A 17584-nucleotide genomic window follows, 5' to 3' on the forward strand; every position below is an offset into this window, starting at 1 on the left:
CCCCTCCCCCCCTCCCCTCCTCCCTCCCCTCCCCCTCCCCGCCCCGCCCCTCCCTCCCCCTCCCCGTCTCCCCCCTCCCCCTCCCCGCCCCCCCCTCCCCCTCCCCGTCTCCCCCCCCGCCCCCTCCCCGCCCCGCCCCCTCCTCCCCCTCCCCGCCCCGCCCCCTCCTCCCCCTCCCCGCCCCACTGCACTCGTCCCCAGTGTCTGGGAGTCGAAGCTCAAAGCCGGGGTCAGTGGACGGCCGGAGTGAAGTCCCGCCCTATCCCCGCCCCGCCCGTTCACCCGTCCCCACAACCACTCCCTCTGCTGGTGACGGCAGTGCAGTCCGAGGCCAAGTCCAAGCAGAGCTGAGGCCAAGTCCAAGCAGAGCTGAGCCCAAGGCCTAGGCCCAGTGTAGGACAGCCCGAGACCCTGGGGTGGCGGGAAGTGGCCCAGATCAGGGCAACCTGAGCCCGAGGCCCAGCCCAGGAGAGCCCGAGGCCCAGACCAGCCCAGGAGAGCCCGAGGCCCGGCCCAGACCAGCCCAGGAGAGCCCGAGGCCCGGCCCAGACCAGCCCAGGAGAGCCCAGCCTCCGGGCCGGCGGGGAGCCGACCCACGATGGTGCTGCTGACGATGATCGCCCGGGTGGCCGACGGCCTGCCGCTCGCCGCCTCCATGCAAGAGGATGAGCAGGTGAGAGCCGGCCCTTCGGCCCCTCTTGGCCGTGCGCGGTTTGCTAGGACGGGTCGGAGGTGGCCCGGTGGCTCCGGCAGGTCGCTCATGCCCGCTGACCGGTCCCCGTCGCTGCTCAGGAGTGGGGACCGAGCACCGACACTGGGTCCCGCTCTCCGAGCTTCACCTTGTCCTTTCCCCCAGAATGAGGTACATTTGCCATTTTTTGTCCAACTCACCAGTTCACGCCTTCTTGCAGTTAATCCGTTTCATGGCAATGTTCTTCGTGCAGAAAATTTGAAATAAAACTGAAAATGCTGGAAAAACTCATCAGTACCTGTAATGAGAGTTTGACGTCATCATTTTGAAACAGATTCTTTTCCTACTTGTGTTGTGTGACCTGCTGTGAATTTGTAGAACTCTGTTTATGTTTCCTGACCACGTCCCCTAAACTGAATCATGAATATCTACAGTAAAGTGTAGTGGGTCCAGCCTTCTGCAACCCACTACATCCAGATTTCTCTTCATTCATTGGCCATTGTCAGTTTTTAAACTAAGTGTGCTATATTTCTTTGAATCCCATGGGCTTTTACTTGTTCAATCTACCAGGCGTTTTGCTAAAATCCTCGTATAATACGACATTTGTCCGCTGAGCTAACCACATCAACTCTCCACATTCCCTCCTCAAATTCAGTTGTTTGTCAGATGCAACTTTCTCTGAATGACTCGCATTGACTCTCCGTGTGCGGTTCTAAATGATCGAAAAATAAACTGCTGGAGAAACTCAGTGGGTTAGATAGCATCTGTGGAGGCAAAGGGATATTCAACATTTTGGGTAAAGACCCTGGTTCAGGACACGTTTTTGTTTTGTCTGCAAACTTACTAATCAGAATATCTATATTCTCATTCAAGTAATTTCTACATATTACAGACAATAAAGGTCCCCGTACCCATCCCTGAAGTACATCAATAGTCCAGTCAGAAAAACAGCCATCCACTACCCTATGCCTCCTTGTTTGAAGCCATTTTGCCAACAGGCCTCTGATCCCTTGTGCCTTAACCTTCTGGACCAGCCTACTAGGTGGGACCTTGTCAAAAGCCTTGCTTAAGTCTATGTAAATGAAATTGTTTGTTTCTTGCACAAAAATTAAATGGGAAGGCTGGCTCAACTGTGGCTGACAAAGGAAACTCAGGATAGTGTTAGATCCAAGAAGCGACAATGTATTGGCCCAAAAAAGCAGCATACCTGAATGAGGACTGGGATCTGTTGTCAGTACAACAAATAGAGTACAAGAGTAATCTTGTAGGGAACATAAAAGTCAAGTGGAAAAGCTTGTAAAGATACGTGAAGAGAAAAAGATTGGTGAAGACAAATCCCTTGTAGTCAGGAACAGGGTACAGTGAACAAAGACATTTTAGACTAGTTAAACAAGTACTTTGGTCTGACTTCACAAAGCAGAACATCAATAACCTCCCAGGAATGTTGGGGAACACAGGGCCCAGTGAGCGAGGGAACTGAAGGAAATCAGGAATAGTAGGGAACTTGTGTTGGGGAGGTTGATGGGATTGGCAGACTGATAAATCCCCAGGGCCCAATAGAATGCATCCCAGAGCACCTGGGAAAGTGACCCTGAAATAGTGGAGGCATCAGTGGCCATTTTCCAACATTTTTTAGACTCTGGAATAGTTCCATCGGATTGCAGGGTAGCTAATGTCACCTCTATACAAAGAAAGTAAAGTAGAGGGAAAACAGGGAATTATAGACCAATTAGCCTCACATCAGTGGTGGGGGAAATGTCGTCTTCCTTTATAATAATGAAGAAGAGTGAGATGATCGGACAAGAATTTGTGAAAGGAAGATCATGCTGGATACATCTCCTGGAATTTTTGAGGATGTAAGCAGCAGACTAGATGGGGAGAATTAGTGGGTGTGGTGTATTTGGACTTTAGGACGGCTGTCGATAAGATCCTATCTAAGAGACTAGTGTGCAGAAATGAAGCTCATGGAATTAGGGGTAAAGTGCTGATGTGGTTGATGGAAAGCAAGGAGCAGGAATAAACAAGTCTTTTTCCAAGTGACAGCAGTCATAGTTGTACAGCACAGAAGCAGGCCCTTCGGTCCAACTCGTCCATGCTGACCAAAGTGCCTTCTTGAGCTAGTCCCCCTGCATTTAGCGCATATCTGTCTAAACCTTTCCTATCTATGTACCTGTCCAAGTATCTTTTAAACATTGTAATTGCACACACCTCTACCACTTCCTCTGGCAGCTCATTCGATATATCCACCACCCTCTGTGTGGGAAAAACTTGCATCTCAGGTTCCCTGTAAGTCTTTCCCATCTCACCTTAAACCTGTGCCCTCTAGTTTTAGACTCCCCTAACCTGGGAAAAAGACTGTGAGCATCCACCTTATCTCTGCTCCTCATGATTTTGTCAACCTCTATAAGGTCACCCCTCAACCTCCTTTGCTCAAGGGAAAACAGTTCCAACCTATCCAGTCTCTCCTTTTTACTCAAGCCTTCCACTCCTGGCAACATCCTTGAGGATACTATGGTATGGTGACCAGGACTGCACACAATATTCCAGGTGCGGTCTCACCAATGCCTAGTTGTAACATGACATTCCAACTCTTGTACTCAATGCCCAATGCTCAAGCATGCCATACACCTTCTGTCTACCTCTGTGACCACTTTCAGAGAACTATGTACCTGTACCCCAAGGTCTCTTTGTTACACAGCGCTCTCCAGTGCCTGTCATTTATTGTGCAAACTGAATCTGAAAGTGGCTGACGCAGGAAGCAGAGGACGATGGCTGGCGGGTATTTCTGTGACTGGAAGGCTGTTACTCAATACCCCTTGCTTCACTTTTTGATTTTGGCCTAAATGTTGGGAGCATGATAAAGGTTTGCAAATAATACAAACATTAGCTGTGGGTAATAGAGTCACAGAATTGTACAGCACAGAAACAGGCCCTTTGGCCCACCACGTCCATGCCGAACTTATTATCTGCCTACACTAATTCCATTTGCCCGCACTAGGTCCATATCCTTCTATGCCTTGCCTATTTAAATGCGTGTCTAATGTCTCTTAAAGACGGTGATTGTATCTGATTCCACCACCTCCTCTGGCAGCGCGTTCCAGATATCAGTGATGGAAAAGGATTAGTTCTGTTAGTTTTAATATAGTGATGAAAAAGGAGAGGACAGGCCTACAGGTTAGGGTCCTAAACTGGAGAAGGGCTAATTTTGGGGAAATTAGCCAGGATCTAGCAGAGGTCGATTGGGTGAGCCTGTTTGAAGGGAAAGGAACAAACAGCAAGTGGGTGGCTTTTAAGAGTGAGAGATCAAGAGTCCAGGAGCTCTTAGGGTGAAGGGTAAACCTGGCAAGTTTAGGGAACCTTGGCTGATGAGGGATTTTGAGGCTTTTGTCAAGAAAGCGTAGGAAGCATACATTGTGTTTAGGAGGTTTGGGATGAGTGAATCGCTTGATAACTATACATAAAAAAAATAAAAATACACTTTAGAGAGAAATCAGGAGGGCAAAGAGAGGGTATGAGATGGATCTGACAGGTAAGGCTAAGGAAAATCCCAAAAGGTTGTATAGACGTATAAAGAGTAAAAGGATGTCCAGGGAGAGAGTAGGTCCCCTTAGAAATCAGCAGGGCCGCCTATGTCTCAAGCTGTATGACTTGGGTGGGATCTTTAACGACTATATCTCCTCTGTGTTTACTGAGGAGAAAATCTTGGTTGCTCATGAGATAAGGGAGGATGTTTTGGAGGAAATTCATATTACCAAGGAGAAGGTATTTGCAGCTTAACAGCACATTAAGGTGGATAAATCTCCAGGGCGTGACTGGGTGCATCCTAGGACTTTGTGGGAGGCTAGAGAAGAAATTGCAAAGGCCTAGAGATGTTTGCTTCATCATTCGCTGCTGGTGAAGTTCCTGAAGACTGGAAGGTAGCTAATGTTGTTCTGTTGTTTAAGAAGGATAGCAAGGACAAGCCAGAGAACTACAGACCCGTCAGCCTGACATCAGTTGTGGAGATGTTATTGGAGGGAATTCTGAGGGACAGGATCTACCAACATTTGGATAGACAGAGTCTGATTAGGAGGAGTCAGCATGGCTTTGTGCGTGGAAAGTAGCGCTTGACAAACCTTTTAGAGGTTTTTGAAGAGGTAACCAAAAAGGTCGATGAGGATTGGGCAGTGGATGTTGTCTATTTGGACTTAGCAAGGCCTTTGACAAGGTCCCGCATGGTAGGCTGGTCTGGAAGGTTAGGTCCCATGGAATCCAGGGAGAGCTAGTTAGGTGGATTAAAAGTTGGCTCAAAGGTAGGAAGCAGAGGGTGGTGGTTGAAGGCTGTTTCTCAGAATGGAGGCTGGTGACTAGTGGTGTTGGGACTCTTGTTCGTTATTTATATGTGATGTGATGCAAATGCACAAGGTTTGATCAGTAAGTTTGCGGATGACATGAAATTAGGAGGTGTTGTTGATAGTGAAGAATGTTATCATAGATTACAGGGGAATCTCGAGTTCGATTGCATAGTTCATTGAAAGTGGCATCACAGGTGGACAGGGTGGTGAAGAAGGCACTTGGCACGCTGGCCTTCATCAGTCAGGCCATTGAGTATAGGAGCTGGGATATTTTGTTGCATTTGTACAAGTCATTGGAGAGACCGCACTTAGAGGACTGTGTACAGTTTTGTTTACCCTGTGATAGGAAAGAAATGGTGAAACTGGAAAGAAATGGTGAAACTGGAAAGAGTGCAGAAAAGATTTATGAGGATGTTGCCAGGACTAGAGGGCCTGAGTTATAGGGAGGTTTTCCAGATTAGGTCTTTATTCCTTGGAACGTAGGAGAATGAGGGGCGACCTTGTGGAAGTCTTTAATATTCTGAGAGGCATAGATAAGGTGGACAGTGATGGTCTTTTCTCCAGGGTATTGGAGTACAAAACAAGGGGATATAGGTTTAGGGTGAGAGGGGGAAAGATTTAAAAGGGAACTGAGGGGCAACTTTTTCATGTAGAGGGTGGTGAGTATATGGAACGAGCTGCCAGAGGAAGTGGTTGAGGCAGGTACAATAGATTCATTTAAGAAGCACTTGGATAGGTACATGCAGGGGCGGGGCTTAGAGGGATATGGGCTGAACGCAGGAAATTGTGACTAGCTGGGTAGGCACCATGGCCGGTATGGATTCGTTGGACCGAAGGACCTGTATCCCTGCTGTATTGCTTTATGATTCCATATATAATTCTGCAAAGTTACCTGTCTACATTCAAAATGTTAAAGTAGGGATTATAGCCATTGAAACTGTAGCTAATTGTTTATTGTTATCTTTGTGTATAAAAAAGAATATAAAACATTGTGTCTGGAGACAAATCTAGATTCTTTCCAGAAGATCTGCTGTTTCAAGTAATGACTTCTATATCTCCCAGTTACAGCTTCCATGTGGCTCAGTTTTGTCAGTCACAAAACACTGGTCACAGACTTCCAATCAAAAAAACATCCCTCCACCACCACCCTCTGCTTCCGATCACCAGGTTTATTTTGGATCCAGTTTTCCAGCTCGCCTTGGATCCCTTGTTTCTTATCTTTCTGGACTAGCCAAACATGCAGGACCTGATTGTCCATGTGGTTGACAGTGAGGAGAAAAGATTTAGGCTGCAGGAAGATGCTATCATTGCTCTCCTTTATTGGCACTGGATCCAAATCCTGGAACTCCTGCAGTGATGCTGGTTAGGCAATAAATTAACCACAGAGATTTTAAATTAAATTTTATTTACAGCATGGTAACAGGCCCTTCCGGCCCAATGAGTCCGCGCCGCCCATTTTAAACCCGTATTAACATACCCGTACGTCTTTAGAATGTGGGAGGAAACCCACGCAGACCCAGGAGAGCGTACAAATTCCTTACAGACAGCGACAGGAATTGAACCCCAATCGCTGGTGCTGTAATAGTGTCGCGCTAACCGCTACGCTACCGTGCCGCCCCTTGTTGTGGTTTAAGAAGGTGACTCACTACCACTTTGTGATGGGCAATAAATGTTGGCCAGAGCAGCAACACCTAGATCCTGTAAAAGGATAGAGAAAAGAATGAGAGGCATTAAGTCCTTTAATCACCATGGAGAGTGAATTAGAGATATAAATACACAAACAGTGCAGGAATTGAATCATGGATTGAGCATCTGCATAATGTGAGTGGGAAGTGTATTAAGGTGGTGCTGCAAACAATATGGAGTTGGTACTAGTACAGTTTGAATTAAATATTCCTTATCCCGTCTTTGCTTAACATATTGTTTTGTTTCTTTCAGTCTGGACGAGATCTGCAACTCTATCAGAGCCAGGCCAAACAGCTGTTCCGCAAGCTTAATGAGCAGTCACCCACTCGGTGTACGTTGCAAGCAGGATCTATGTCCTTCCAGTAAGTGCTACCCTTGCAGAATCTCTAGCACACTTCGATCCCTCTTTACGACATTGTTGTTCCTGGGTTATGTTTCCAAGGGTTTTGACAGTGAACCTCTGTGTACTTTCAGTTCTGTTACAGCAGATATCCTACCTGGGCTGATCCTACTTGATGTGACCATGTGGTCTTCAGATGGTGCAAAAGTATGGCAGTATAGTGATTACATCACCATGCAAACTACCCAAAAACCCAACTGTTGAGTTCAAATCCCACCAAGGCTGGGGTTTTGGATAGCTTATTTAGCAATTTAAATCTAGTTAATTAGAAAAATCTTGGTAGTGTAATGCCATTGATGGTGATGGTGAAACTATGAGGCATTGTAAAGAGCCACTGAATGCACCTACAGCCTAGTGAGAATGTAATTTACTGCCTGCACCTAAAATCTGGCTTATGTGTGACTCCAGACCCATGGGCCGACTCTTGTCTCCCCTCTCAAGTGGGCCAGCAATCCACTCAATTGCATTGTAGAATCATTGAAGGGCCACACCATTTGGCCCATTGAGTGTATCCTGGTTGTGTGCAATGCCAGCTTGGCCCACAGAACTAAACCTTTCCATTCCAGCAGATTTATTAGGAACAGGGGAAGGCTACTTGGCCCCTAGAACCTGCTCAACCACTGATCTGTTCTCACCTTTGCTGCATTCAGTCTGTCTACAATAACCTTTCACTCCCTTTTATCTGCAATAATCTTTCACCCTTCCGCATCAAGAATCTCTCAAACTCTTAAAAAATATTCAAAGATTCCGCTTCCACCTAGATTTGCTGATGACACAAAGATTAGTAGAGTTGTAGATAGTGAGGAGATGACTAAAGCTACAGCAGGACATAGATCAGCTGGAAAGTTGGGTGGAGCGGTGACAGATGGAATTTAATTCAGACAAATGTGAGGTAATGCACTTGGGACCATGTAATACTGGCCGGACATATACTGGCAGGGACCTTTGAAGAGTTGATGTACAAACAGACATTGGAGTCCAAGTTCATAGCTCCCTGAAAATGGCAACACAGGTGGATAGGATGGTAAGGAAGGCATTTAACTTGCTTGCCTTCATAGGCAGGACATTGAGTGGAAGAGTTGGGGCATCATATTGCAGCTGTACAAGATATTGGTGAGGCCACACTTGGAATAATGTGGGCATTTATGGTCACCACACTATAGAAAGGATGTGGTAGCACTAGAAAAAGTGCAGAAGAGATTCACCAGGACGTTACCTGGAACAGAGCCCTTTCATTTCAAAGAGGTTTTGTATAGGCTGGATTTATTTTCACTGGAACTTAGGAGGCTGAGGCGTGACCTTATGGAGGTTTATAAAATTATGAGGGGCATTGGTAGGATAGATAAGTCGGAATCTCTCTCCCAAGGTGGGGGTGGAGGGGGGGGTCTAGAACTAGAGGACACAGGTTTAAGGTGAGAGGGGAAGATCTGAGGGATAAGTTTTTCCACACAGAGAGTGGTGGATATATGGAATGAGTGACTAGAGGAGGTGGTAGAGGCAGGTACAGTCGTAGTGTTTAGAAAGCATTTGAACAGGTACATGGATATGAAAGGAATAGAGGGACATGGACGAAATGCAGGAAAATGGGATTCGTGTAGATGAGTATCTCGGGTAGCATGGATGAGTTGGACTGAAGGGCCTCTTTCTGTGCTGTATGATTATGTGACTCTGCGATATCGCCCTTTAAGGAAGAGACCTTGTGGGAAGCTAGGGAAGAAATTGTGGAGGGCCTTGCAGAGAAATTTGCATCTTTTTTAGACATAGGTGAAGTTCCGGAAGACTGGATGGTGGCTAACGTTGTACTGTTATTTAAGAAGGGCAGCAAAGACAAGTCAGGGAACTATAACGGTGAGCCTGACATCAGTCATAGGTAAGTTACTGGAGGGGATTCTGAGGAACAGGATCTTTCAGCATTTGGATAGACAAGGATTGATGAAGCTAGGGCGGTGAATGTTATCTTTTTGGACTTTAGCAAGGCCTTTGATAAGGTCCCACGTGGAAGGTTAGATTGCATGGGATCCAGGAAGTGGATACATAATCTTCATACCGTGGGTGGTGCATATGTGGAACAAGCTACCAGGGAAAGTAGATGAGGTAATTACAATAAGAAGCTGACCTGTCACCTGTTTTTGTTTAACGTTGATACTACTTCTAACTTTTTTAGTTAACACAGATGCTGGTTCCGCTCCTTAGAATTTTCCTTTCTTGTTGGAACGTTTCTATTCTATGTTTTCAGTAAGATTCCCTTAAGTATCTGCTTCTGCAGTTTGGTTGTATAATCCTGTAACCTGGTTTTCTGATCTCTCCTTTCTTGCCCTCTTTATTGTCCTTATTTAAGATTAAAATACAAGTCGTGGATCTGTCTGTCTCTCCCTCAACCGAGTGTAAAATTCAGATCACTGCTACCTCAGGCTATCTTCACAACAAGGTCATGAATTAAATCTAGCTCACTGCACGATATCATCTGCCCTTTGGTTAGCTCCATGTGCTCTTGTCAGAAACTATCTGAAAGCACTCTTTTGAACTACCTTGTTCATCTGTATTTTTATTCTCTAAACAAATTAAAATCCTGCATGATTATTTCCATATCCCACCTGTTATTTCATCCTTTTTACTCTGTCTTGCCATCTGATTACTGTTCAGTGCCCTCTACTCTACTCCCACAGGTGAACTTTTGCTTTTTCTACTAATCTCCACCCAAACCACTTCTACATCCAGATTTCCTTCACTGGTTCATCCCTCTCTATTGTGATAATACCATCATTAATTAACAGGGCCACCCCTCTCCTTTTGCTAGCTTCCTGCCCTTCCTGGATGTCATGTACCCAACCAATGTGCAGATCCTAATCAATGCTGTCCTTGCAGCCATGTCTGTGTGATCACTTTTACCTGAACCGTTAATACCTGGAGTTAACAAACTTAAAAAGCACTCCTGGATGCACCTTAAAGGTTATCCCCTTTCAGCCTTTCACACTAAGGCGATCCCAGTTACGGTCAGGGAAGTTGAAGTCACCTACTGCTATAACCCTACTGTTTCTACATCTCTCTGTGACATGTCCGCCCTGTTGCTTACTTACCCATCTTGCATCTTACATCTTACTGTTACTTACCCATCTTCTTATGCTGTCAATGTCCCTTTTGTGCTGTATGCTTCAACTTTGTTGATAAGTCTATCATGTGGCATCTTATCAAAAGCCTTCTAGAAGACTGAGCTATAGCTATAAGGGTACGAGCTATAAGGACAGGTTGGACAAACTTGGGTTGTTCTCCTTAGAGCATCGGAGGCTGAGGGGAGGCCTGATAGAGGATTTTAAAATTATGAGAGGCTTAGATAGGGTTGACAGTCAGAATCTGTTCCCCAGGTAGAAATGTCAAACACCAGAAGACATGATTTTAAGGTTGGGGGGAGGGAGAGGTGGGTGGGAGTTTAAAGGCTACGTGACAGGCAAGTTTTTTAGGCACAGAGTGGTAGGTGGCTGGAATGGGTTACAGAGGAAGTCGTGGAATCAGGCAGTTTGGTGGAGTTTAAGGGGCTTTTAGATAGACATATAAACATGAAGGGATATGGATGATACACAGGAGGAAGACATTTAATATAAATTGGCATCAAGATCGGCACAACATCGTGGGCTGAATGGCCTGTCCAGTGCTGTACTGTTCTATGACTATGTACTCCATTGTGTTACCCCATCAAATTGTTAACCATGCTTGCCCGTAACAAATCTATGTTAGCTTGCCTTAGTTAACTTATTTTCCGCCAAGTGACTATTGGTAGTTGTGACCTCATCCTTACTCTCTTGAAAAAGAGAGTTACATTTGCTACTGTACATCCTCTGTTAGTATTTCCATATCCAAAGAGCATTGGAAAATTATGGTCAGTGTTTCCATGATTTCCTCCTCTACTACCCTCAAAATCCCAGGAGGCATCCCAAACAGTCCTGGTGACTTACTTTAAGTTTAGTCATCTTTGTTAATACCTTCATATTGTAAGTTTCTAATGTGTTCAGTGTCTCAGCCATCTCCTCCTTCAGTATTACTGTGGAAGCACCACCTTCCCTGGTGAAGGCAGATGTCTGTGTTCATCTAGTAGCTTAACTCTTGTCCTGAGTATCCATGTGATGTTCCCATCTTTGTCCTTAATATGCCATACTCCTCCATGTATAAATGTGCAACTCTTTTCTCATATGGTCTCTTTGCCCCTTTTCTTATTTAATCACTTTATCCACCTTCCCTGCCATTCTTAATGGTGTAAGGACATATACCTCTGATCTCTCTGCTGTTGTTCCTCTTTTAGAATTGTGCCTTGTGTTCATATTGGATTTTCTCATTCATCTTTCTGAAGCGCAATACTTTGCATTTACTTGTGTCAAATTTCATCAGCCATCTGTATCCTCTTAAAAGTCCGCTGTTTTCTACATGGGGCCATAGAGTTATACAGTGTGGAGGCAGGCCCTTCGGCCCGACTCTTCCATGCCCACCAAGGTGCTTTCCTGAGCTAGTCCCATTTGCCTGCATTTGGCCCATATCCCTCCAAACCTTTCCTATCCATGTACCTGTCCAAATGTCTTTTAAACGTGTAATTGTACCTGCCTCTAGTTTCCTCTGGAAACTCATTCCATATGCCCACCACCCTCTGTGTAGAAAAACTTGCCCCTCAGGTCCCCTTTAAATCTTTCCCCTCTCACCTTCAATCTATATCCTCTACCCTGAGAAAAAGACTGTGACCATCTGCCTTATCATTGCCCTTCATGATCTTATAAACCTCTATATAAGGCCACCACATTGTGTACATGAGTTTTTAAATAGTTGCATTGCACTAAATGACCAATAATGACCCTATCTAACACTAAATATTCAGATGATGCCTGTATACCTGCATAGTTAGTGTCTATTTGTAAATAATCAGCAAGATATAAACAGGGGTTTAACACTTCAGTTGGAATTTAAGATGGACAGATGATCCATTGTGAAGTGGCATTGCGGAGTCAGAGTTGCATCTTTGTGGATGAGCTGTTAATCTGGAAACCTTTATCTCCTGCTTCGGCTGCAGTTGGTGATTGGAAAATTTCATTTGGAAAAGAAGTGTCAGATCTAGTGCCTTATGTGATCAGGGAACTCTTGCCTTAATAAGAGTTATTCCTGTAACACAATATTTTCTTTTACAGTTATGTGATAGAGAAAGGTGTCTGCTATCTGGTTTTATGCGATGCAGCATATTCAAAAAAATTGGCTTTTGCATATCTTGAAGACCTGCAGGCAGAATTTGATGAACAGCATGGAAAGAAGGTCCCAACAGTCTCTCGCCCTTACTCTTTCATTGAATTTGGTGAGTAGTGAGTATACCATTCCCTAGTCTTGCCTTTGTTTGCAATCACCCCTCTTGTCCTTCACATCCAGCTGCCTCCCAATTTTGCTTATAAGTGTTTAGTGTGGGTAAGACGGTTGAAAGGGAAGCTTTTATGTTGTTGAAAAAGAGAATTCACCAAGATATTTCACCTAGAAGTATTCAGCAGAAATAGGATAAGATATCTTCATTAGTCACATGTACATTGAAACACACAGTGTTTTGCGTAGAGTGTTCTGGGGGCAACCCATAAGTGTCGCCACGTTTCTGGTGCCAAAACAGCATGCTCACAACTTCTTTGGAATGCGGGAGGAAATACGTCTTTGGAATGCGGGAGGAAACTGGAGCACCCGGAGGAAACCCACGCAGACACGGGGAGAAGGTACAAACTCCTTACGGACAGTGGCTGGAATTGAACCCGGGTCGCTGGCATTGTAATAGCATTACACTAACCACTACACTACCGTGCCTGCCCTACAATGGTGACTACCATCCAAATAGTTGGGATAGTATCTCACCCAGACTTGCTACCGCAGTCGTGTGTCCTTCCTTGGGACTTGACGATCTTATCCCGCATGACTTCCAGCTCCATTTCCAGGGCCCCCAGTTCAGTCCCAGTTAGGACCTGAAGTATTTGCACTCCATTCATCGCTTCTCCCAACGGTTTTCTCTGCATATCCTACTTCTCTCCTCCAAACTAGTTCCCCTATTGAATTGTTCTTAATCATACAGTCTTCTAACCAAGTAATCCCAAGGGAATAATAGACTGCCCAGGAATAAAAGTGAGACTGGAATAAAGTCTACTCCTGACATGTGAATACAATGGAGAGTTAGAGGAGTACAGGAGAATAGGAATAGAGATCTCATCTGAGGGGTGGTGGTGTGAAAGGAGTGGGGAATTTGTTCCTTCATTGTGTAGTGATCTGCTGGAGCTAGCTACCTGCAGTGTGTTTTTTATTCAGTTACACGATGTCAAAGCTACTGTAGCGAGATGCTACGCACTGAGCTAAGAATGAAACACGCAGTCGGAGGTCTGAACTTGAGACTGATTTATTTTTCAACTTCCTGTGCTAGCTTTTAAACCTGTTACAGATCCCGCCCTCTCCGGACGCAAGTGACGCCTGTGATACGTCACCAACTCTTCCTGTGCGCGGGCTTTCTCTCCTCACTGTCAAAGAAGAAGGACCGGCGCCATTTTGCGGCCGGCCTTCCTGCCAATGTGCGTTCCATTCTCTGAGCCGGTTCGCTTGCCTCGAAGGTAGGTTGCTACATGACCCCACCCCAGAACCGGCGATACCCCTCCCAAATTCCACAGTTTGGGACAGTCGCTGTTTGGGCAGTCTGCCTCTGCACCAAGGAGCTTGAGCCTCGACAGTCTGCGACAAGTCCACGTGGGCCAGTTTGAGCCAGTCCACCGTGAACACTTCTTTCCCCCCACCCCCGATGTCCAGAACATATGTGGACCCATTGTTCCTCAGTACTTTGAACGGTCCCTCATATGGCCGCTGCAGAGGTGTCTGGTGCGCGCCCCTTTGAACGAAAACAAACTTACAGTTCTGCAGGTCTTTGGGTACGCAGGTCGGGGTTTGTCCGTGTCATGAAGTCGGTATGGGGGCCAGGTTGCTGAGCCTCTCATGTAGTCTGTCCAGGACTGTTGCTGGTTCTTCCTCCTGCCCCCTTGGGGCTGGTATGAACTCTCCTGGGACGACCAGGGGTGCGCCGTACACCAGCTCGGCCGACGAGGTGCGCAGATCCTCTTTGGGTGCTGTGCGGATTCCCAGCAGGACCCAGGGGAGCTCATCCACCTAGTTGGGCTCTAACAGGCGGGCCATGAGAGCCAACTTCAAGTGGCAGTGGAAGTGTTCCACCAGTCCATTCGACTGTGGGTGGTAGGCGGTTGTGTGGTGTAAACGTGCTCCCAACAGGCTGGCCACGGCTGACCACAGGCTGGAGGTGAACTGGGCACCTCTGTCAGAGGTAATGTGGGCCGGTACACTGAAGCTTGCTACCCAGGTTGCAATCAGAGCTTGGGCGCAGGAATCCGCGGTGGTGTCAGTGAGCAGGGCCGCCTCTCGCCATCTTGTGAATTGGTCAACCATAGTTAGGAGGTACCTCGCTCCTCTCAACACAGGCAGGGGCCCCACGATATCCACATGAATGTGGTCGAACCTCTGGTGGGTAGGCTCGAACTGCTGCAGCAGTGCTCTGGTGTGCCGCTGCACCTTGAATGTTTGGCACTGCACGCACGTTTTGGCTCACTTGCTGACCTGTTTGCGGAGTCCGTGCCACACGAACCTGCTGGAGACCATCCGGATGGTTGTCCTGATGGATGGGTGTGCCAAACTGTGTACAGAGTCGAAAACTTGCCACTGCCAGGCTGCCAGGACAATGGAGCGAGGTTGGCCGGTAGCTATGTCGCATAGGAGGATCCTTCCACCTGGGCCTACTAGGAGCTCTTGCAGCTGAAAACCCGAGACTGCGGTCCTGTAGCTGGGCAACTCGTCGTCTGCCTGCTGTGCCTCTGCTAGCACTGTGTAGTCCACTCCCTGGGACAGGGCCTGGATAGCTGGTCTGGAGAGTGCGTCCGCCACAACATTGTCCTTTGCTGGATGTCCGTCGTGTACTCGGAGATGTAGGACAGATGTCGCTGCTAATGGGCCGACCAGGGATTGGATGCCTTCATGAACGCGAAGGCCAATGGTTTGTGGTCTGTGAATGCGGTGAACGGCCTGCCCTCTAAAAAGTACCTGAAATGCCAGATTACCAGGTAAAGTGCTAACAGCTCCAGGTCGAAAGCACTATACTTGAGTTCAGGTTGCCGCAGGTGCTTGCTGAAGAACGCTAGGGGTTCCTCGATGAGTTGTTCCAGCACCCCTCGATGAGTTGTTCCAACACCCCACTGACTGTCTTGTTGGACGCGTCCACTGTGAGGGCGGTTGGGACGTCCGTTCTGGGGTGCACCAGCATCGCGGCGTCTGCCAAGGCTTCTTTGGCTTTAACGAAAGCGGCCGCGGCCTCTTTGTCCCAAGTAATGTCCTTGCCTTTACCCAACATCGGGGTGAACAAAGGGCGCGTGACTTGTGCTGCCGAGGGGAGAAAACGGTGGTATAAGTTGACCAAACCAACGAATTCCTGCAAGCCTTTGACTGTGTTGGGCCGGGCGAAGTGGCGGATCATGTCTACCTTGGCGGGCAGGGGAGTTGCCCTGTCTTTGGTAATTCTGTGGCCCAGGAAGTCGATGGTGTCAAGCCCGAACTGGCATTTGGCTGGGTTGATGGTGAGGCCGAAGTCACTCAAGTGGGAGTAGAGCAGGCGGAGATGGGACAAGTGTTCCTGGCGATTGCGGCTGGCTATGAGGATGTTGTCCAAGTAGATGAACGCGAAGTCAAGGTCGCGTCCTACGGCATCCATCAGCCGCTGGAACGTCTGTGCGGCGTTCTTCAGGCCGACATGCATCCGGAGGAATTCGAACAGGCCAAACGGGGTGATGAGCACTGTCTTGGGGATGTCTTCAGGGTGTACCGGGATTTGATGATATCCCCAGATGAGGTCGACCTTGGAAAAGATGCTCGCCCCGTGCAGGTTCGCTGCATAGTCCTGTATGTGGGGTACGGGGTAGCGGTCTGGGGTTGTAGCCTCGTTCAACCGACAGTAGTCGCCGCACGGTCTCCAGCCCCCGGCTGCTTTGGGCACCATGTGCGGGAGGAAGCCCATGGGCTGTCGGACCTCTGTACAATCCCCAATTCCTCCATCCACTTGAACTCCTCCTTCGCCAGGCGGAGCTTGTCTGGAGAAGCCGTCGTGCGTGGGCGTGGAGGGGTGGTCCCTTGGTCAGGATGTGGTGCTGTACTCCGTGTCTGGGTATGGCTGTCGTGAACTGCGGTGCCAGAACTGATGGGAAGTCCGCCAGGATTCTGGTGAATTCATTGTCCAACAGCGTGACGGAGTCCAGGTGTGGGGCCAGTAACTTGGCTTCGCCCAAGGAGAATGTCTGAAAAGTCTTGGCATGTACCAGCCTTTTCCCGAGTAAGTCAACCAGTAGGCTGTGGGCCTGCAAGAAGTCCGCCCCTAGGAGTGGCTGGGCCACGGCGGCCAGTGTGAAGTCCCACGTGAACCGGCTGATGTCGAACTGCAGCTGCACTGTGCGGATTCCGTAAGTTCGTATCGTGCTGCCGTTTGCGGCCCTGAGGGTGGGTCCTCATTCCCTGTTGCAGGTGTCGCTCCCCATTGGGCGTAAAACGCTGATTTCTGCTCCGGTGTCGACCAAGAAGCGCTGTCTTGATTGTTTGTCCCAGATGAACAAAAGGCTGTCTTGGTGGCCAGCTGCCGTAGCCATCAGCAGCGGCTGGCCTCGGTGTTTCCCGGGAACTCACAGGGCGAGCGCCCCATTGCTGATGGTAGAAACACCACTGAACGTTGGCTCCCTCACTGCTGCCTCTAGGTTGCGCGCGCTCCGTTGTCGGGCCTGGTCTGGTCTGCCGTTGGGCATGTGGCTTGGTGATCTGTGCGACGGACACCTCGCTCTCCCTCTTGGCCTTCCACAGCATGTCTGCCCGGGCCGCCACCTTCTGGGGGTCACTGAAATCCACATCAATGAGTAGCAGATGTATGTCTTGGGGCAGCTGCTCTAGAAACGCCTGCTCGAACATGAGGCAGGGCTTGTGTCCGTCAGCCAGGGCCAGCATTTCGTTCATTAGTGTGGATGGTGGCCTGTCTCCCAAACTGTCCAGGTGCAGCAAGCGGGCGCCTCACTCCTGCTGTGAGAGGCCGAAGGTGTGAATGAGCAGTGATTTGAATGCTACGTATTTGCCTTCCTCTGGTGGTGACTGAATGAAGTCCTCGACCTGGGCAGCTGTCTCCTGGTCAAGGGTGCTCACCACGTAATAGTAGCACGTGAAGTCGGAAGAAATCTGTCGAACCTGGAACTGGGCCTCTGCTTGATCAAACCGCAGTCGGGGCTGCAGCGTCCAGAAAGTTGGCAGTTTAAGTGAAACTGCGTGAACAGCTGAAAGGTCGGTCATCTTCGGTCCAAATCCTGTTTGGACCATCGGGGTTACCAATGTAGTGAGGTGCTATGCACTGATCTAAGAATGAAACACGCAGTCTGAACTCGAGACTGATTTATTTTT

The 17584-nt window shown here is 48.0% G+C and overlaps 1 protein-coding gene across 2 annotated transcripts in view; it reads left to right on the forward strand.

The window, feature by feature from the left end:
- The first annotated feature begins 225 nt into the window (after positions 1 to 225).
- The window catches only part of LOC127568576 (vesicle-trafficking protein SEC22b), a 32993-nt gene continuing 15634 nt past the window's right edge, over positions 226 to 17584 (forward strand). Inside the window, exons 1-4 of one of the 2 annotated variants that reach the window (XM_052012492.1) lie at positions 282 to 506; positions 539 to 673; positions 6964 to 7073; positions 12277 to 12437. In XM_052012492.1, coding sequence (XP_051868452.1) covers positions 599 to 673; positions 6964 to 7073; positions 12277 to 12437 — 346 coding nt within the window. In that variant the 5' untranslated portion in view covers positions 282 to 506; positions 539 to 598. Of the gene's footprint in view, positions 674 to 6963; positions 7074 to 12276; positions 12438 to 17584 lie in introns of both variants that reach the window. The other variant, XM_052012491.1, reaches the window with a different exon arrangement.

The sequence above is a fragment of the Pristis pectinata genome, chromosome 3, assembly GCF_009764475.1.
Source record: "Pristis pectinata isolate sPriPec2 chromosome 3, sPriPec2.1.pri, whole genome shotgun sequence".
Taxonomy (NCBI): Eukaryota; Metazoa; Chordata; class Chondrichthyes; order Rhinopristiformes; family Pristidae; genus Pristis; species Pristis pectinata.